The sequence below is a fragment of the Pogona vitticeps genome, chromosome 5, assembly GCF_051106095.1.
Source record: "Pogona vitticeps strain Pit_001003342236 chromosome 5, PviZW2.1, whole genome shotgun sequence".
Taxonomy (NCBI): domain Eukaryota; kingdom Metazoa; phylum Chordata; class Lepidosauria; order Squamata; family Agamidae; genus Pogona; species Pogona vitticeps.
Genome location: NC_135787.1, coordinates 20,453,091 through 20,473,628, shown reverse-complemented (window position 1 = coordinate 20,473,628; position 20,538 = coordinate 20,453,091). Strand labels below are relative to the sequence as shown.

The 20,538-nt window shown below is 41.3% G+C and overlaps 1 protein-coding gene across 5 annotated transcripts; it reads left to right on the top strand.

The window, feature by feature from the left end:
- Positions 1 to 1,253: 1,253 nt before the first annotated feature.
- EIF4E (eukaryotic translation initiation factor 4E) lies at positions 1,254 to 20,330 on the top strand. Of its 5 annotated transcripts, none has more exons than XM_020802924.3 (7): positions 1,254 to 1,388; positions 7,160 to 7,269; positions 9,771 to 9,866; positions 11,234 to 11,297; positions 11,551 to 11,664; positions 15,969 to 16,108; positions 18,484 to 20,330. In XM_020802924.3, the coding sequence occupies exons 1-7, from the start codon at positions 1,371 to 1,373 to the stop codon at positions 18,596 to 18,598; spliced, it is 657 nt and encodes a 218-aa protein (XP_020658583.1). In that variant the 5' UTR covers positions 1,254 to 1,370; the 3' UTR covers positions 18,599 to 20,330. The 5 variants fall into 5 exon arrangements, with proteins under 5 accessions (XP_020658583.1, XP_072858006.1, XP_078250735.1 ...); XM_078394608.1 differs by lacking the exon at positions 1,254 to 1,388 and adding an exon at positions 1,638 to 1,754; XM_020802922.3 differs by lacking the exon at positions 1,254 to 1,388 and adding an exon at positions 2,387 to 3,203.
- Positions 20,331 to 20,538: the final 208 nt, after the last annotated feature.

The following is a 20,538-nucleotide window of genomic DNA, read 5'->3' as shown; positions in this document are numbered from 1 at the left end:
TGTAAAGAAGTGTATTCTTTCTGAATGGAACACTTCTTTCAAACTGCTAAGTGCCTCCAAGCATACAAACTGTCATTTAAAGCTTGTTTGTCATAATGGGGAAACCACTGTAACCTTCAATTGTATAGTGAGAACATGATCTTTGAATGATACCATCATTTTCTTTTTAAATTATTTAGATTGTAGAAACAACAATGAAATGATCAACTACACTAGATTTATGTTTATCCAGTCAACCAATGGGACAAGAGAATGGAACTCACTAAAGTCTGGCAAGATGGAAACCTTATTCCTGAGATATATAGGGACTAAGAGTCATCTGTACAGGCTGGAAAAGCAGCTTAGCCACTGATAACTTTAAAATCAAGCATGCTATTTCCATTTTATCTGCTTGGTGTAAACAAATAAAAGAACAGAAGGTACCTTGATGAAGTGTGACTTTTAGATGGATTGTTATGCATTACTGCTCTGACTGGATCTTTAGTACAACTTGTATTTATCATATCTCAGAGTGTTTGTTCCTTTATAGCCATTGTTTTTGCTTTAATATTGTCTTTTCATGATGCAAGCTGCCTCTTTATACTCATTGTTCTTATCTCTAAAGATTTCCTTTTTATGATGTACGGTGTTTAACTCATTGTTTTCAGCTTTAAAGATTGTCTTTCAATGATGTAAGCCTCCTTGGGTCCTTTTTAAGGAGAAAGGCAGGGTAAAAATATTTTAAATCAATAAATAGGAAGTATTGGATGCCATTGGACAGGTAGACTGTTGTCAGCCCAGGTATGCCTGAATCTAAATTCATGGAAGTTGAGACAGATGCCGCGACTAATTATTTAATCATCCGTTGTGCCATCCCCTGAGATTTTGTGTAGGAAGCAGAGCTTTGACCGTTATTTGAGGGATAAGGAGGGGCTTGCATCACATATGCTGACACCCCCATGACAGAGAAGGGGCCCACGCGCGTCGTCAGACCAGGCATGAGCGGTGGGACGCCTCCCGCTGCCCCAGGAGACTGTCTGCAGTTGCCGTTTTCAGACTCTAGGAGTCACTTTTCTGTTCTGAACAACGTCGCCTCAGCCTGACATGCCCCTGTCTGCCTTTCCCACGTGACTGTCTCTCCTAGAAGGGGGAGGCGGGGAGGGAGGGGGGAAAAGCGACCTCGGAGACTACAATTCCCAGAAGCCGCGGGTCTCCCGCCCTCCGGCCTCACCCGCCGGACTCCCCTTCTCGCGCAGGCGCCGAGCCGACAAAACGGCCGTCGCCCCCACGTGACCCCCCGCCGTCCAATCCCTTTCGAACCTGGTTTGTTATCCGCCTTCCCTTTTACCTCTCCCCTCCCCTCCGCGCTTGTGCGATCAGAGCGATCTAAGATGGCGACGGTGGAACCGGTGAGTGTTCTCATCCTCGTTTCCTTTTTCCTCTTCAGCCGTCTTCCCTTTTTTGTGTGTGCGGGGGATTCTTTGGCAGAGAATCCAGGAACAGCTTCACGGGTTTTGTGGGGAAATAGTGGCGAAGGGAGGAAATCGTAGCGAAAAGGCTGAAGGGCGTTGGGCGGGGAAGAGGTAGGTAAGGCGAAGGGGCCGGCGGCGGCGGCGGCCTGGGAATTTGTGAGTCTGTGTGGCGCGCATGTACGGCGAGCGAAAGGCGCTGGTATGCGTGGGTGGGTGGAGAAGGTGGGGGGGTGTAATGCTGGGAAGAAGCGGCGTGCGTGTGCGTGTGCGTGTGCGGTGGTGGGGCTGGTGGATTCCTGGCGTGTGAGTCGAGAGAGCGGCCGGGAATTGTGCCGTCACAGCGCGGGCGGGGGCGACGGGGAGGGGTCGTGTGACGAGGTGGAAAGAGGCCAGAGAGGGCCAGTGTGTGAGGGTGGGAAAGGAGTCTTCGCCGGTGGCTCGCGGAGGCCTGCGGCCTGACCGAGGAGTGAGCGCGAGGCCTTGCCTTAGCTGGAGAAAATAGATACTCTATATCGGTCTTTTTGCCGGTACACGAGGCGACGGCGTTTGAGAGCTGGCGCCGCTTCCGCTGGCGCCTTTCGCGCCCGCGCTCGGCTCGCGTAACCTCGTAACTTTTTTTGCACGCGAAGTGTGTTAAGAAACCAGCAGAGAAGCGCCCTCTTCTTCCCGCCCTCTCTCTCTCTCCCTTCTCGTCCACTCTTCCCTTCAATGGGGCCTCTGTGGCCGCCCAAGTAAACCTGGTTATTTCGCCTGCTAGGCTGGAGGTGACGGCACCCCGGCTTGGGCATTTCTGCTCTTCCTTCTCTTCGAGGCGCTTGGCTGTTTTTGTATCTGAGGCCCAAAAAAGCCCCTCCTTTCGGGTCTTTAGCCTAGTGTACTGTTATTTTTCTGTATTTTGTAAGGAAATTAACTGTGCAGAGCGCCCCTTAAAATCTGTAAGGAATTCCCGGTTTTCAGTTTTTCCCCACCTCTTTTTAAAATTCTTTTGAGCTGGTTCTTTGATAGCATACCAAGTTTGTCCAGCTTCAACTCTTCGATCTTTCTGAAAAGATTGTCTCTAATTTATGTCTCTGTAATGCAATCATCTTACATTTGGCAGGTATTTTTCCTTATTTCCACACACCCATTGGTACTTTGGAGTCATTATTGAAAAGTGGGAAAGATTCCCCTCTCCTCAAACAGTGCAACCTGTCTTATTGTGGCTGGAGTGATGTACAAATATGGAACTTGGGGGTGTAGTGGAGCATTGTGACAATCCTGCTGCGTAGCAGCTTCTGTGTGGGGTGAGCCTTAGCTATAGTCCAAATGGCCCGGTAAATTAGTTTCCATGGTATATAGATAGTAGCAATTTCACTGTGTGTGTAGAAGGACTGAGGTTGCTGTGGTGTGTGGCATGTGTTCAGTATGGCCCTCTGCCACAATCTGTAGAAAAATGTCACATTCTATTTTTGTCAGGAACTTTAAGAAGAAACATAGTTTTAAAATGTATTATTTGTCTTAGTCCACAATAGGACAAGGATTTTTATAGGCAGGAGAAACAAGCTGCTATGAATTAATAAATGATTATTGCTAGTTTATAGTTCTTAGTTCTATAACCTTTCTGAAAGTTGTTCTCTGGAAGATCCCAGAGATTACCAGCCCCTTATTTTTGTCAGTTTCATCACCTTCCAAAGCAAGTGTGGGTTGTATTACTACATTTATAATCTATTAATAGCCATGATTGAAAATCCTGGGCAAGGTAATGTAGTATGGGTAAGTATTTCTTGTGTAATATTCTGTCATAATCACACTCTCTTCACTTTAAAGAGTGGCAGCCAGCCAATTCTTTTTAGTACTTCATCACCTATAGAAGATGTAGACTGAAATCTATTGGTGATTTATGTTTGCGTAAGGGTAAGAATGTACATCTTGGGGACAAATTGCTATTCATTAGTGACATGTTGGTTGTATTTTCGGGTGTGTGCTTCACTGTGCTATTGGGCGTGTGCCCAGAAATACAACCAGTACCTTATTAGTGAGTGGTACTGTAATTTGCCACTAGGACTAACACAATTTTTCTTATGCAAACCTAAATTGCCAGTATGGAATTAGCCACTGAAATTTTATCCAGTTCTGCTCTGAGACAATAATTATAAAGTTCAGAGCATTAAAATATTAGAAGTCAAAATGTGTGTTCTGAAATAATTAGCCATTCTGTGTATCCACATTCACTGAGTTCAGAGTAAATATTTGCGTTTGTCCTTCAGAAAGTCTCTTATATGAAGACATTGAGGTTGACAGTATCATTGGAAAAGTATATGTTGTGAAAAAAAAATTTAAGTACAGTAAGTAGGGATTTGCTATTTGAGTTCCCTTGCCATATCACAAGGATAAATATGAACGTGTGAAGTTGAGTTTTTGAAGTTGAGTTTTTGTTGTCCAGTGAGAAAGCATCCATGCTTATGTCATTGATACTTGGATTCTTAGTTGAAGATTTGATTACCTTCTGATGTGGACATCTTTTGCTTAAATAGTATGGATAGCTCTTGTAATTATAACTCAGATTACAGGTGATAATATTGAATATTCAATATTTCATCAGTTCAAATACTCTTTTTGGTTTATGGAGTCTCACTGTTGTAGTTATGTGAGTATAACCTGTTAGGCAGTCAACTGATATTTAAGTAACATTGTTGTGTTTGCATGTAACATAGATAATTTAAACTTGATAGTCACAACTATTTATTTATTTATTTAATTTATACCCCGCCTATCTGGCCCACCGGACCACTCTAGGCGGCTTCCAAATATAAAATCCAATAATAAAACATAGACAAATACATAATAATCAAACAAGAACAGCAGTAAAAATAAAAAGGAAAAGTAAGAAAAAATCAAGAGTTGGCTGGAGGGAAGGCCTGAATAAACAGCCATGTTTTTAATTGGGGTTTAAAGGTGTCCAGTGTGGGGGCCGCGCGAATCGCCGGAGGGAGATTGTTCTATTCTACTAGTGCTATTTCTTATATCTCTCTGGTTTGGAATGTTCATTTTTGACTTATTGAGGTGCGAGGAAGCTGTGCGTTGCTTCTGCCTTTCCAAAACACTGTGGATCAATGTTCTCTAATTTTCAGCCATGCTGGGTGGGGCTTTGCCTCTTCCTCCATATGGGGTTCCACTGGGACAGGAACCAAAGGGGCTGAAAACGATCAAACCCTTGTGGGTGAGGGGAGGAGGAGGAGCCCTGCGTGGAAGGGGGCAGAGTTGCAGGCAGACACTCACCTTAGAGAAAACCTTGCTGTGGGTAAAATATTAGCAATTGAAAGCTAAATTATTTCATGGGCCTCTTTTATTGTCACTTGATACAGAATTGAGTCTCAACTATGTTTTATAAAGATCCTGTAGAAATCATGACTTCTTGCAGTCTCAGCTTATTGTGGCCAGTAGTCAGTACAGTCCAAATTCAAAGCTATGCCAGCTATAGTGTGTTTAAAATAGGCAGAAACCTCTTGTGCTCACACACCTATACTTGTGCCAGCAGATTTCAGATGTGCTGGAGCAACTGCTGTATTGGCTAAGAGAACCTGGTAGAAGAACCGGAGGGGGGGGGGAGACTGCATTAGACTAGATCAGTGGTTCTTAACCTTTTTGAAAGAAACGCCCCCTTGAGCCATTGAGGAAGTTATCATCGTCCCCCTCTTATTTCTTATTATATCTTATTTGTTTGTTTGTTTGTTTAAGACACTTAAATCCAATGACCCCTGAAAACAAAATTCAATTCCAAGAAAATGAAATGCCCCCAAAAAGTAACATTTAATGATTTAGTTGCAAGCGAATTTTAAGACTCAAAAAGAAATATAAAAAGGGCATAAAATGCAGGAACTAAAAATTTCAAGACGAAAACTCTGAAACTAAATTAAGATAGGAGGAAAATATATATTCATGCACACTGTAAAAAGGCTGCAGCCATCTTCACAGGTTTGGCTTGCTCCAGCGCCCCCTACCGCCCCCCTTCTGCTCCAGCGCCCCCACGCCGCCCCTTTTCGTTCTACCACCCCCCTGAAAAATGAAATCGCCCCCTGGGGGGCATTATCGCCCAGGTTAAGAACCACTGGACTAGATCCTCTCAGCCTAGATTCACAACCACTATAATATCACAAAGTTAGGCTGGAATCAGAGTATTTATAAGTAATTTGGAATATTTGAAAGTTGGGAGGTATATAGATTATTGCAGTTGGGTAATTTAGAAGTTTAATAAATAAATTTCAGCAATGACAACTGGCATACTGTCAGCTCAACCAGCCTTTGACCACTTTGGCTAGCTAAGATGATGTCTGGATTTGACCCATCTTTACATTTTGCAGTGTCTCCATAGCTTACTGAAATCTGAAATAAATGGTCATACATACTGTTGTGTTTTGATACAGAAAGCTATTATTCCCCTGAACAGATCTGAAACAAAGTTTGCATTTTACAGTAGAAAATGGTGTGGCAGTCCCTGAGAATGATCTCACCCTATAGTATTTTAGTGTTACTGAATTTTAATAAGGCAGCACAAAGAATGAAATGTTAATTTAATTCACTGTACAGTGGTGCCTCGACTTATGACCATAATCCGTTTCAGAAGATGAACATAACTTGAAAAGGCTGTAAGTTGAAGCACCATTTCCCATTGAAATGCATTGGAATGTGATTAATCCGTTCTGGCCAAAAAAAGAGAAGAAGCACACAGCAAGCCCTGTCGGAAGGCACTGGGGCTGAAAAAAATAAACATACAAAAACACACAAAAAAATCACAGCACAGAAACATAACTCCCTCAGCCCAAACCCACCTGCAAACCCCTGTAAATGTACTTACTTAGAAGTAGAAAGCAGCACCAGGCAGTCCCATGCCTCCTCTAACGCACACACTCCAATCATTGGGGCAAAAGAGCTACAAAGAAGCTCTTTGCCAGCCAATGGCTAGCCCTCTACAGTAATTTGAATTCCCCACGTTTTTTCCCTGCTTCTTTTGATCGCAACTTGGCACTCCAGCTGCAAGTCAAACAAAAAAAGTTGCAGCTGGAGCTGGTCGCAACTCGAAATAGTCATATGTTGGGACGGTCGTAAGTCAAGGCACCACTGTATTTCAGTGAAGTGTTTAATTGAATGGTAATGGAAATTTATTAAGTGTTTAAAATGTATACCAGAGTTAGGCAATGTGGGGCCCTGTTCTTGGACTGCTACCCCCTATCAGCCTAACAAGCATAGGCAGGAATGATGGATTTTGAAAACAGATCTTCATGGAATCACAATTTGCCCATCCTGACTACACCATTTTCTTCAGATATTTATGAGAACTGTTGTACTGGAGCCTTTTTATGTGGTGCTCATTAAGAAATGTGTGAAAGTGAAGACACTTTGCTGTATTTGCATACATCTGACAATATGTAATGAGGCTGAACCAAGTTGTAACTTTGATTTTGTTTGGTTTTTTAAATGCATCTGGAATTATGTAAGGAGTATCTTACTCTTTACATGAATGAACTGAAGAAATTGGTAGAACATTTTTGATCCTGACTGTTCCAGAGGGCCTAAACAACCAACTGATTGTATTTGTACCACAAAGACTTGCAGATATTCATGGTTTTATATCAGTATATGTCGGCAAGATTATCTTGCATAAGGAGCACTTTTTGTGACACAGCATGTCACAGTTAAAAACTAATTAAGTACTTGCTTTGTTTTTGTAGGAAACCACTTCTAATCCTCAAACTTCAGAAGAAGAAAAAACTGAGACATCATCAGCAAGTCAGGAGATTGTCAGTCCTGAACCATACATCAAGCATCCATTACAAAACAGGTGAGGCATGATTCCTTTGGAAATACAATAATGTTACAGGACTGTCAAAACACATACTGGGTATTTTGGGATGCAATCCTTTTTAAAGTATAGTAAAAGCTAAGAATATTCTTAAACTGTAACTGTCTTGCAGGTAAAATTGAGGTACTGCATGCATGTCCATCGTCCATTTTGAGACGAGACTGATACAGTATCAACATTACACTGCGAAGAACAGTATTGCCTAATGGTGAATATATGTTCTGTTCAACAGGAGTGAAGTGTTCCACTAATATCTTCAGTTCACTTAAATTGCAGGTTTTTTTGTTGTGAATAATTGTCATAATTTCATTTTGCAGAAAATTCTCAAGAGAAAATTCTTATTCAGCATGTTAGTTTGAACCAATTTAGAATCTTAGATATGAACTTTTCTTACCCTGTTAACATCATCAATGCTTATGCATCCTCAATGCTATTGATGCTGATACATTCTCAGTACTACTATTGCTATGTGGAGTGGTTACATAGCCAGTTATTGTGATTCCTGTGATAGGTATAGATGCTATTTTGAGTACTTTTCAAACTTTTCAATGAGGGTATAGCGTAGTAACCAAAAACCAAAACATTTGCATTCAATTATGTTAGATAAGACATGGTGGTTAAACTGCAGAAGCCTCTGCTGCAAGGTCAGAAGACCAGCGGCCATAAGATCGTATCCACATGATGGAGTGAAGCTTGTCCCAGCTCCTTCCAAGCTAGCAGTTCAAAAGCATGTAAGCTTGCCAGTAGATAAATAGGTACCACCTCAGCGCAAAGGTAATGGTGTTCTGTGTCTAGTCGTCCTGGCCACGTGATCACGGAATCTGTCTTCGGACAAATGCTGGCTCTATGGCTTGGAAACGGGGATGAGCACTGCAAATTGATACTGCATTATAATTGGAAGAAAGTCTTAAAGTCTTATTCCATCCTACTAATTACCAGAGTAAAATTTTCAGTAATAAACTATGTAATAGCATTCTTGGTTTAATACAGCAATTTTGGCTTAATAAATATATAGTTTTGTATAACTTGTTCCTGTATTTTAAAAGCAGCAGAATGACATTAGGATATGTGTCTCATTAAGTTCTGTCTAGAGTAGTATCCCCTTGCAAAAGAGCACATGCACAGGACTTTCCTTAAAAATGATACCATTCACGTGATGAGTAGTAGTTGTAGTGGGAATCTATTTCTTCCCTAATAATTACTCACTAGATTTTTTAAAAAAAAAATTAAGAAATACTTTTGCATCATTAGGTTTTAGATCAGGGTGATTACCATATTTGCCGACATACAAGATGACTTTTTTGGCCCCTAAAACATGCCTCCAAGTGGGGGGTCCTCTTGTACGCCGGGTGCACTTCAGTCGGGCCAGGAAGGAGCTGCTGTTGAGTGAGTGATGCGGGGCTGCGCCAGCAAGGGAGGAAGGCAGGTGGTCGGTCCAGACGGAGGGAGGGAAGCAGAGTCAGCCATGCCTGAGTGGCCAGGGCACCGCCGCCGCCCGGCCGCTTTCCTTCCTTTTTGCAGCTGAGCCAACCGCCCGCTCGCCCGTGCACCACCAGAGAGCTGCTTCCCCTTTCCCTCCTCCTCTGCCTCCCCCGTCTGGCCGCTTTCCCTCCTTCTCACCTTCCTCGCAGCTGAGCCAGCTGCCCGCACGCCACCAGAGAGCTGCTTCCCCTTTCCCTCCTCTGCCGCCCCCGTCCGGCCTCTTTCCCTCCTTCTCGCAGCTGAGCCAGCCACCCGCTCGCCCGCGCACCGCCAGAGAGCTGCTTCCCCTCCACCACCGCCCCTGTCCGGCCTCTTTCCCTCCTTCTCACCTTCTTCGCAACTGAGCCAGCCGCCGGCACGCCACCAGAGAGCTGCTTCCCCTTTCCCTCCTCCTCCTCTGCCGCCCCCGTCCGGCTGCTTTCCCTCCTTCTCGCAGCTGAGCCAGCCGCCCGCTCACCCGCGCACCGCCAGAGAGCTGCTTCCCTCAACAGAGCCATCCACTCTTATATTTTGAGTGGAAATGTTGGGGGGTCGTCTTATACTCCCAGTCGTCTTGTACGCCGGCGTACAAAAACAGCACCTAGTTAATGAGTATGCAGATGGCTGCTCGTATTCCTGCAGTGCCACTAGTTGGACCAGGGCATAGATGTTCTCTGAAGTATATGATCCTGATTATATGTTTGCAGAAAATTCCTCTAAAAGAATACTAAATTTAGGAGGTACGTATTTATAAACTTTTTTTTAGTTCAGAGTTAAGCGAGCAGCTGTTATGTCTAAATATATATATTGCCTGGCTGTCAGGTTTCTTTTTCTGGTTGTCATTGTTGGCACCTAGAGCCTCACTAGCCTCCCTGGAAATTGAGCTTGCTTGTTGCCTTCATGCTTTGTATTTTTCCTTCTGCAAAGTTCTTTTATAGTTTTGTTTAAAGTTTACTGTAAAAAGAAATTGGTTGGATAATAGTACTGTGTAGCCTAACATCAGATCATTGTTTTTTCAGGTGGGCACTCTGGTTCTTTAAAAATGACAAAAGTAAAACCTGGCAAGCAAATCTTCGTCTGATCTCAAAATTTGATACTGTTGAAGATTTTTGGGCGTAAGTGAAGCTTTCAAATGCCAATATTGTTCATTACTAGAAAATATACTTGTACAGTGGTGCCTCGCTTAACGAGCACACCGCATAATGACGAAATCGCATAGCGATCCGTTTTTTCGGATCGCTAATGCGGTCGCTTAACGTCTTTTGAATAGGGCTCAATTCGCTTTGCGAAGACCGCTAAGCGTTTCGCTTACCGATCTTCGCAAAACGAAGCCCGACAATCAGCTGTTCGGCGGCCAAAATGGCCGCTGGAAGCTCGGGAATGGCCTAAAATGGCCACGCGCAGCGTTTTCGCGCCCTCGTTAAGCGAGGTGAGGGCGCGAAAATGGCTGCCGGCCATTATGAAGCTTCATTGAACGGTGAGTATTTGGCCCATTTGGAACGCATTAAACCATGTTTAATGCGTTCCAATGGGCTTTTCTGTCCCGTTCAACGATGCTTCAGCATAGCGAAGGTTAATCCGGAACGGATTAACCTCGCTATGCGAGGCACCACTGTAGTACCTTACTATTTAACTTCTTAAATCCACTATGAGGAGACCTACATGTTAGTGCTAGTGCCAGTTGGGAAAGTTTGATATTAAATGTTTGGAAGCTTTTAGTTGAATTTGAAATTAGAATTATTTTTGTTCACTACACAAAATTAGATAAGTATGGGAACTAAGCAAGTTGAACAAAGGGGTTAGTTAAGGAAAGAATGCAAACAATTTGGTAGACGTCTTGATTTTTTAAGTAATAAAAGGTCAGGGGAATTTTAAAAGTTATTTAATAAAGAAATCTAAGAGAACAACACTCAATCAGTTTTGGTACCTGTGTTGGGAACTTCTGTGAGCTGATCTCTAAATTTATAAATATAATGATAATGCTAAATGGATTGGTTTAGGTTTTGAACTCTGGATTGTGACTGGATTGTGTTTGCTTTTTTATTTTTCTTCTAATGATAAATGGTTAAGAATAGGTTTGTATTCATTGTCAAAAACGGCATTTTCAAAATTTGAAGTAACTGTAAATGAATGGACAAAATCTTGTTCAGCACAGTAAATCACACTAGAGTAAGCTTATTGAATCAATGGAATTTACTGAGTGAACCCCTATGTATATTCCCATTGATTCAAATGGGCTTACCCTGACTGACTTACTACGGTAAGAGTAGGCCCGTTTGAATCAGTGGAACATACTTAGGAGATGACTCAACAAATCTTCCTTGGTTCAGTTGGCTTGTTCTAGTGTGATTACTATCATAGCTGACAGGATTTTGGCCATTGTAAAAATTGTATTGTATTTCTATTTTCTAAGCTTTTGATTATAGTCTTCAGTTTAGTGGTAGTTTATTTTCTTAGCTTTGTTTTCTTTCCCCCAAAATAGGTTATATAACCATATCCAGCTTTCTAGTAACTTAATGCCTGGTTGTGACTACTCACTTTTTAAGGTATGTGGAATAAACTCCTTGGGTTTGATTTATCTGGTTAAAATTAAGTAATAGAGGGGTGCCCCCCCAATCAAACCAAATGCCTTAGGAAGTTTGACAAAATACATTTACAGTAGGCTACTGTCATACTGTATGAGGTACTGTATAGCTAGTTTCCCTAACTGTAGCATGATGCATAACTTTTTAGGATTGATTTTACACCTTTGCTACTTTATGCCTTACTAGTACTTTTTCATATCACTGAAATTTTTAGGATGGTATTGAGCCTATGTGGGAAGATGAGAAAAATAAACGAGGAGGACGATGGCTAATTACACTAAACAAGCAGCAGAGACGAAGTGACCTTGATCGCTTCTGGCTAGAGACAGTAAGTGTCTATGTCTCTGTGTATTTGGTGTTTGTCTTGGTCATATTTGAAAAAGATTTTTTTGTCCTTTCTAAATTTCTGGATGGAGGTGCACTTACTTTGTGCAAACAGTTTATTGATCATGGTTAGACCCTTATTTGAGCAGTGTGATGGATTTGGCATCTTAGTGGAAGGCAGAAACTCATTAACATGTGAAGACTATTCAATTCAGCTGTTCTCTTCATGGATGTATGGGGCATGTTTAACTCTGCTGGAATACATGGAGTTCAGCAGCGTGATGCAGTTGCAAACAAAGTCGGAAAGCAAGTGACACAATGTGCTAGATCTGACAGAGCATGACGTTGAACAGGGCTAACAATGCTTTTGAAGTTAAGGGTCCGATTCTTCTCAAGTAGCCTTCCTTACAGGACTACCTGGCAGCAGTGGATTAGGCCAAATCCAAAAATAGCTGTGCAGGAGTTCTGTACAATTTCCATTCATGTACACCTGTACACCACATATAGCCACTCTAATTACAATAAAATTACTAGTCACACTTAGTGCCATTCTTTCTCTGGGTTGCTTCTGTATGAGTCCCTGCAAGTTGTATTTATTGATTTTATTAATGATTGAGCAGGAAATCCTAACAGTATTCTTAGAAAAGATATGAATGGATTGCAATTTTTTTTCAATGCTTAAAATTGCTCTTATACTTCTGGAAGAATTCAGTTGTCATAAGCTGCTCTCAATTTTTGGGAATACATGAATGATTTGGTGCATTGCCGAAGATCTGCGGAGTGGTGCAAGAGAGAAGAGCTGTAGGAAAAGCTCTCGGCTCACACTTCTTTCCATTGTTAGCACTATTAGAAAGAGACTTATAATGTTCAGTGATGTTTAAATAATTGATTGTGGGGAAAGTATGGCCTAGATGGAGAGTGCCTGATGTGGAGGTCTTGTCAGGCTGGACATTGGTAGGTACATGAAGTGATGCTAATAGTATTTACGAAATTATTCTTTGTTTCCATCATGTCAGCAACAAATCCCCGTTTGACTTACAATAATGAGAGGATTTTTGTGTCTGAGGGAGATAAAACAGAGAGTGTGGCAGTTCGCTGGTTATACAAAGCTGCCTTCTACTAGAATAAATTTGTTCTGATATGTTCAAATGTGTTTTGTGTATTTTTATTTAAAGGCAGTTTCAGCTAGTGACTGGGTTTAATTGTATTGAATTGTTTTTTTATTATTATTATTTTGGTATTTTGTAGTTTTATATTTTGATTGCATATTGTAAACCTCCCAGAGAATGGCAACATTAATGAGGTGGTATGAAAATGGAAATACAGTGGTGCCGTTTAACGATGTGTTCGCTTAGCGATGAGGTTTCTGGAGTGATTTTGCGCTCCGTTTAATGATGTTCCCTATGGGGAAAATTCACTTAGCGATGACAGTTTTAGGTCCCCTGTTTCGCTTAGCGATGTTCCGTTTTCGCTATTTTTAAAGTGTCTTAAAAGGTTCAAAAACGGTTTTAAATGCTTGGATTCGTTAGAGCACCTTCTAAAACGTGTGCAAACTTAATTTGGCTTTGTTCTGACTCTTCGTTAATTTTTGGTGAATTTTTCCCCCCATTGAAAAGCATTGAACCCGATTTTGACAGCTTTCTTCCTGCGGCTTCTGACGTGCTGTCTCAGCCACTCAGTCTCATTCGCTTGCATTTTCTCACAATGTGCAGAAATATTATCAAATACAGTGGTGCCTCGACCATAATCTGTTCTAGAAAATGGAACATAAGTTGAAATGTTTGTAAGTTGAAGCATGCATTCCCATAGGAATGCATGGGAACGCGATTAATCCATTCTGGCCAAAAAAACCCAAACCTCATAAAAATAAACATGCTGGGACTGCAAAAAAAAAAAAATCACCAAAAAACAAACAACACACCACAGAAACATAACCCACCCAGCCCTGCAAAACCGATCCAGAATAGTTTACAAATCGAAAACTGACACCTTACCTTAACCAGGCAGTCCCAAGACGCCTCCGCAGGCCAATGCTGCCACTGCTGCTGGTGGCCAATGCCACCTCCAGCTCTGGAACCAACACTAGCGGCTGCTCACCAGGGTGGCTGCAGAGGTCCTCGGCGCTCCTCACCGGCCACCACAGGCTGATGCCGCCACCGCTGCTGGGTCTCTGGTGAGCAGCCGCTGCTGTCGGTTCCGGAGCTGGAAACGGCATCAGCATTGGCGGCGGCATTGGCCCACAGAGGTCAGCGAGAAGCGCCAAGGACGTCCGCTGCCGCCCTGCCGAGCAGCTGCTGGTGCCGGAGCTGGAGGCGACATCAGGCAGCGGCCTGCGGAGGGCGGCAAGGAGTGCCAAGGACCTCCGTGGCCACCCTGATGAGCAGCTGCTGGAGCTGGAGGCGGCATCAGGCCGCGGCAGCAGCCCGCAGAGGGCGGTGTGGAGTGCCAAGGGATGCCGCCTCCTCCCTCTGCCACTGCATCCCTTTCCCTAACCGTTCGGGCGAAAAGAGCTACAAAGAAGCAGCCTCTTTGCCACCAACGGTTAGTACATTTGAATTTCCAGCGCCTTTTCCCTGCCCAATTTTGGTCATAAGTGGAAGCTCCGGCCACAAGTCGAAGCAAAATTTTGCGGCCGGAGCTGGTTGTAACTCGAAATGGTTATAAGTAGGGACGGTCGTAAGTCAAGGCACCACTCACTGTATGTAGTTATTTGCTATCAGTTATTTTCATAACTGGTTTTAACTTTTGTTTGTTTTAATGGAGGCAGTAGATTAGAAAAGACAATTTTTATGCAAACAAACAAGGGAAATTAAGATTTTGTTATACATTTCTTTTCTTGCTCTCATTCATTTCTTCCTTTTTGTTTTATTTTAACTAAAATGTCATAACATTTCTTTCCTGACAGGAGATTAAACTATTTTTAAAATAATTGTTATGTCTTCAAATTGGTTTGTTCTTTTTACCTTCTCCTTCCATGCAAAGGAAGAAAGAGGAATTTTCCTAGTATTAACGGTTTTGCCTTTCATTTGCTTCTTGAGTTGGAGGAATATGATTACAGTGTCGCCCCGCATAGCGAGGTTAATCCGTTCCGGATTAACCTTCGCTATGCGGAATCGTCGCTAAACGGGTAGGGAAAATGTATTGAAACGCATTAAACTTAGTTTAATGCGTTCCAATACCTTTCTTACTTACCCGTTCAGCGAGGATTCCAATTGCCGGCAGCCATTTTCGCGCCCTCGCTAAGCGAGGGCACGGCGTGAAAACGGCTGCCGGCAGCCATTTCCGGGCTTCCGGCGGCCATTTTGGAGCCGCCGAACAGCTGTTCGGCAGCTCCAAAATGGCCGCCGCAATACCCGATCTTCGCAATGCGGGTTTTCCCCATTGCGAAGATCGGGTATGTTTCCGTATAGCGATCCCGAAAAAGGGATCGCTATACGGAAACATTGCTATATGGTGCACTCGTTAAGCGAGGCACCACTGTATTTGCCCTGTAACACAGACTTTAAGTGTTTATTTTATGTAGTGAGAATTGGATCAGTCAAAGCTTGCTTTATTATCACTCATTGATAGGGGTAAAATTAAAGGCATTTCAAATAATATGAAGATCAACCAGGTTAATTTTCTGTGGCTTATATTACCCTAGTTCATATATTATCAGCAAACTGAGTGGTGAAGGAACACAGCACTGCTCCACCATGACACTGTTAACTGGATTTCTGTTAACATATCCCTTTTTGGTATCTTAACAGAAATGCTTAGTCACATAGAGCCTCGGATTATGTGGTGCCTCTCACCATGCAAACACCCCAGATAGTGTACATGGGCAGTCAGGGAAGATAGTATGGAAACGGCAGCTAGCACAGCATTATGCTTCCTAACAGTTGATTAATACAGATTTGTGTGACTATGTTATACCTGATATAAACATATGTATTTGTGGTTTATTTTGAGACTTCATTCAAGATGGTAATTTTGATCTTTACATCTTTGTGCTCCCTGGATCCCACGTGTCTCATGAATGGCCTCCTTAGAAGATTAAGTCACAGTGAACTCCTGCACTATGCTTTTCTTTTTTAGGGAATTAATATGTCCTCTTCCAGGGACAGTGTCTTTTGAGGTGTGTCTGAAATGTTCTTCCCCAGGAAGCTACTATGTATTTGTCACTGGCCACCTTTCATAAGTGGGTGAAAACTGAAGTCTGATGGCTGTCTGCAGTTTATAGGAATTCTCAATCTTATGTAATGTATGTATGCTTAATTGAATTTCTTTGTGTAGATTTCTTTTCTAATGCTATTCTTATTTTTGTAGCTGCTGTGCCTTATAGGAGAATCCTTTGATGACTACAGTGATGATGTATGTGGAGCTGTTGTTAATGTTAGAGCTAAAGGTGATAAAATAGCAATATGGACTACTGAATGTGAAAACAGGGACGCTGTTACACATATAGGGTAAGTGTTGCAACATAATTGAGATACTTTCATCCTACGTGTACGCTATACAAAAGCATTCTGGACATAATAAAGTACTTTTTATGATGATAGGAATAAGCTGCCACAAGTCTTGGACTTCTGTATCCATCTTGCTAATATAGTTCCAAGAAGCAGAAGATAAATTTTCTGATTAACACTTTTAAAATTAACCACAGCTTACTGTTTCATAGCATTCTTTCTTAATCTGAACTATATGTTTGAAACAAGCCAATGTGAAACTATAGTTCATATGCAAGCCTTGCTTCAACTGGCCATTCAACAAGCAGGCGTGCTTCAGCAGAGGGCTCATACATCATTAATAGTTGTACACAAGAGGAAATTTTTCTCAAATTTATATGCAAAATGTTTCCTGCCAAAACTTCACCTTCTGCATGCCTATTCAACAGGAATATGTTGCATGTGTCCTTTCCTGCTTTTTTTAAAAATGTTCTAAGCCTCTGCCCACCCCCTTGGATGCTGACACTACTGCTGAGGAAGATAAATCTTGAACTGTTGGTAGATCTCTGGATGATTTAGAGTAGATTATCAAGGACATCTGACTCCCAGTTCTTTAACAATGACCAAATGAGTCCCTACTGCACCCATCAGTGGGGTCTCTACTTAAGAACGTCCCTACTTAAGAACAATTCCACTTAAGAACAGCTCCATTTGCTAAATTTTGCTTCTACTTGAGAACAAAAATCCAAGATAAGAACAGGAAAAAAAACTTTCCTGCTCTTTTTTTAACCTTAGGTCATCTTAGGTTAAAAAAAAGTTCTCCCCCTAGTGGTAGAGTACGTATTAACCAGCTTTGCATTAGTTCCTATGGGAACTAATGCTTCAATGTACGAACGCACCTCTACATAGCAAAAAAACAGCCAGAACAGATTAATTGGTTTTCAGTCCATTGCTTCAAAATTAGCTTCGTCAGAAGTGCTTTTAACACTGCTCCCTGACCTAAGGGGAAAAAAAAAGAAAAAAATATCCCCCCTCTAGTGGTAGAAGGTGGAATAGCAGCTTCCCATTAGTTTCTATGGACGGAAAAGAGCAGATACAGATTAAATGGTTTTCAATGCATTCCTATGGGAAATGCAGATTCTACTTAAGAACTTTTCCACTTGAGAACCACCTTCCAATACGGATTAAGTTCTTAAGTAGAGACCCCACTGTATATGCTTATACTGCCCTGGTTCCCCTAAAATAAGAAATAATACAAAAATAAGTCCTAGTATGATTTTTCTGGATATTCGTAATATAAACCCTACCCCAAAAATAAACCCCAGTTAAGTGAAACCCTGCCGTCCACCATTGGGCAGCAACCAGAAGATGATGATATGACTGTATTTGAATAAATGTAGATTGCTGTACATGAAAAAAAATTAAACATCTCCTGAAAATGAGCCCTAATGTGTTTTTTTGGAGCAAAAATCAATATAAGATCCTCTCTTATTTTCAGGGAAACACAGTATGTATTGACTTCTATACCATCACATAGTGCTAAAGCACTCTTTGGGCAGTTTATAACATAGTTATGCAAATAACACCTTGCCCCCAAATGAGCTAGGTACTCATTATACCAAACTTGGAAGGCTGAATCAACCTTGAACCAGCTACCTGAATCTGTCAGGATCAGATTCAGGTTATGAGCAGAAGCTTGACTTACATTACTGCAGTTTAACTACTGTGCCATGGGGCCCTATATTTTCCCGTTGAAGAGAACTTCACATAAGTGTTTTTTTGTGTGGAAATCCTATGAGCGCAATTCAGGTCTAGTACTGTAAACCAGTGGTCCCCAATCTTGGGTTACTCAGGTGTTTTTGGACTGCAACTCCCAGAAGCCTTCACCACCAGCTGTGCTGGCTGGGGTTTCTGGAAGTTGCAGTTCAAAAACACCCGAGTAACCCAAGGTTAAAAACCACTGCTCTAAACAAATGTCAGAACTCACTCGTACACTGTAAATCCTGTTCTGGGAGTTGCAGTCAAAGAACACCTGGGTTACCCAAAGTTGGAAATCACTGATGTACACCAACAGTATTCTGGAGAGTGTTTTTGTGTCAGGCTTTAGTTAGTAAGTCTTGAGGTTTATAAAAAAGAAAAAGCAGATCCCACAGTCCAGAAATCTGCTTTTGCCGGCTGTGTATTGTAGCAGAGAGAAAGGAGAGCTCACTAAGAGCTAAACAGATAGTCAACAGTGGTAACATTGTTTGCCACAATGGAGAGTAGAAGATTGGACATTGTGCATAAAACGTTGTATAAAAACTTCAAAAACAGTATCATAAAAGTAGTGTTTTTCTGTTCTCTTCCAAGAGAGTGCTGTTTAAACTAATGTTTTATGTGTGTGTTTCCCCTTGCAGGAGAGTATACAAGGAAAGGTTAGGACTTCCTCCAAAGATAGCGATTGGTTATCAGTCCCATGCTGACACAGCTACTAAGAGCGGCTCCACCACTAAAAATAGATTTGTTGTTTAAGAAGACACATTCAGAGTGTTTCATAGGAGACTGCGTCAAGCAATCGAGATTTGGGAGCTGAACCAAAGCCTCTATAAAAGCAGAGTGGACTGCATTTAAATCTGATTTCCATCTAAATGTTGCAAAATTTGTGAGTCTCATTTGCTTTTGTCTTGTACTTCTGTGTTTTCTTTTTCTCCCCATTTTTGGCTGAGGTAACCTTTACTCAATCAAAGAATTTCAGTACAGCTTTTGCTCCCTGAATTCATAAATGGTCCTTCAGTTCATTCTGTGATGCTTCTTAGGAAAGTACTTAGTATATTAAAAGAATGCCCAGAAACAGTGCCATTTCTGCAGGGGAATAAACTACTACTTTTTTCACCTTTGCATTGTATGCAATAACATGTTTTGCTGGTTTGGAAGAAGAATATGATGCATACATTTTCTAGCAAATCTTTATACAGCATTATCATTGCTGTAACTGATACTGATGGCTGCTAGATTTAATTTATTTGTTTCCCTTTCTGGTAACATTAGTGATATTCTGATTTCATTTCTTGCTCATTGTAACATTGGTGAAGGATCTGGGAATATGACAAAAGGTTTAATAAACATTAATTTTGTGCATTCTTTGGTAATTATTTTGTAACATCAAAGCTTTGCTACAAGTTTCATGCATTTCAAGTCAAATCAGTGATATGTTTGTGTGATTTCCTGAACATAATTGTGGATTTTAAAAAATGTAACACCATAATTACATTCCTTACTAGAAATAGTATTCCTGTTTTTTGTATCTTATGCTGTATTTTAACACTTTGTATTCCTTAGGTTATGTTTGCTTTGGTTTAAGAGCGGCTCAAAGAGAAAAGCAGTCCCATTCATATTAAGACAGTGTACAAAACTGTAAATAAAATGTGTACAGTGAATTGTCTTTTAGACAAGTAGATTTGTCCTTTTATTTCATTATACTGATGTGTTTTGTACTACTTCTGACAAGACAGTCTATTGTGGCTTCTATTGTAGTGTATATTCCAGAAGTTAACTCTTAACCTACAGCCGAATTCAAGCTATGCTAGGTTTTAATAAATCTTAGATAGCATTGTCTGGAAATGGAATTACATTGCTGTGACTGTATTTTAAATGAATATGTTCACTTAACTGTTCAATGTATTACATTGTTTCCAGGCCAGCATTTTTGGAAATTAACGTAACTGACCTGTCAGTGCCTCCACAGAAAACAAAATCTGGAACTATTAAACATGAGTGTAAGAAAATGAACCAATTATGAGAATTATAGCAAATGGCTTTCTGCTGCTGAAGGTAGTTAAGAGAATAGCAGGTTGCTTTAAGTTGTCACCTAAAAGAGATACATGTAAGGTTAACAAGGCAGTCCCAAAATATATAGGCCATAATAACTGGATGCTGGATGGCCTTCAATTGAGTAGTAAATTCAGAAATCCTAGGAGGGTGTTTTAATGGCCTAAATCTGTCTTGGTCTGAAGAACATTTACTAAGATTGCTGCTGTCTCACTGTGACTTCCACTATATTGAGATGGATCTCCCCCCCCCTTTTCTTTTTTAATGGTAAATGTCTTGATAATTGAAGATTTGCCAAGGTTGTTGATTTTGCCTTTTGGTTCCTGCAGGCTATCTAGCATGAACCCAAATAGCATTTGTATAAATACTAGTACTGTAATCTTGCAGTTAACCCTTCCCCTAATAATAAATTCAATAGCTCTTGTATTAAAGCAAATGTTGTTTGAAGTAATGTCTAATTTAGTTTTAAGACCAAATGAGTGATCAATGAGGTCCTAGCTGCAACGGTTCTATTGCCAGTTAGAGCAATGCTTTTGGAGGTATGAAAGTTTCTGTGCAGCCACACTTACGAGTGGTCGACCAGACCAGATGGGCGGGATACAAATCAAATAAACAAATAAATACCTATACTAATCTGGGGCTTG

Excerpts from the sequence above, each read along its gene's own strand:
- EIF4E (XM_078394608.1), top strand. The coding sequence starts at position 1,653 with ATGCGTGGGTGGGTGGAGAAGGTGGGGGGGTGTAATGCTGGGAAGAAG. Across the intron at positions 11,665-15,968 it reads ATCGCTTCTGGCTAGAGACA|CTGCTGTGCCTTATAGGAGA; the intron begins GTAAGTGTCTAT and ends TTATTTTTGTAG. Across the intron at positions 16,109-18,483 it reads GACGCTGTTACACATATAGG|GAGAGTATACAAGGAAAGGT; the intron begins GTAAGTGTTGCA and ends TTCCCCTTGCAG.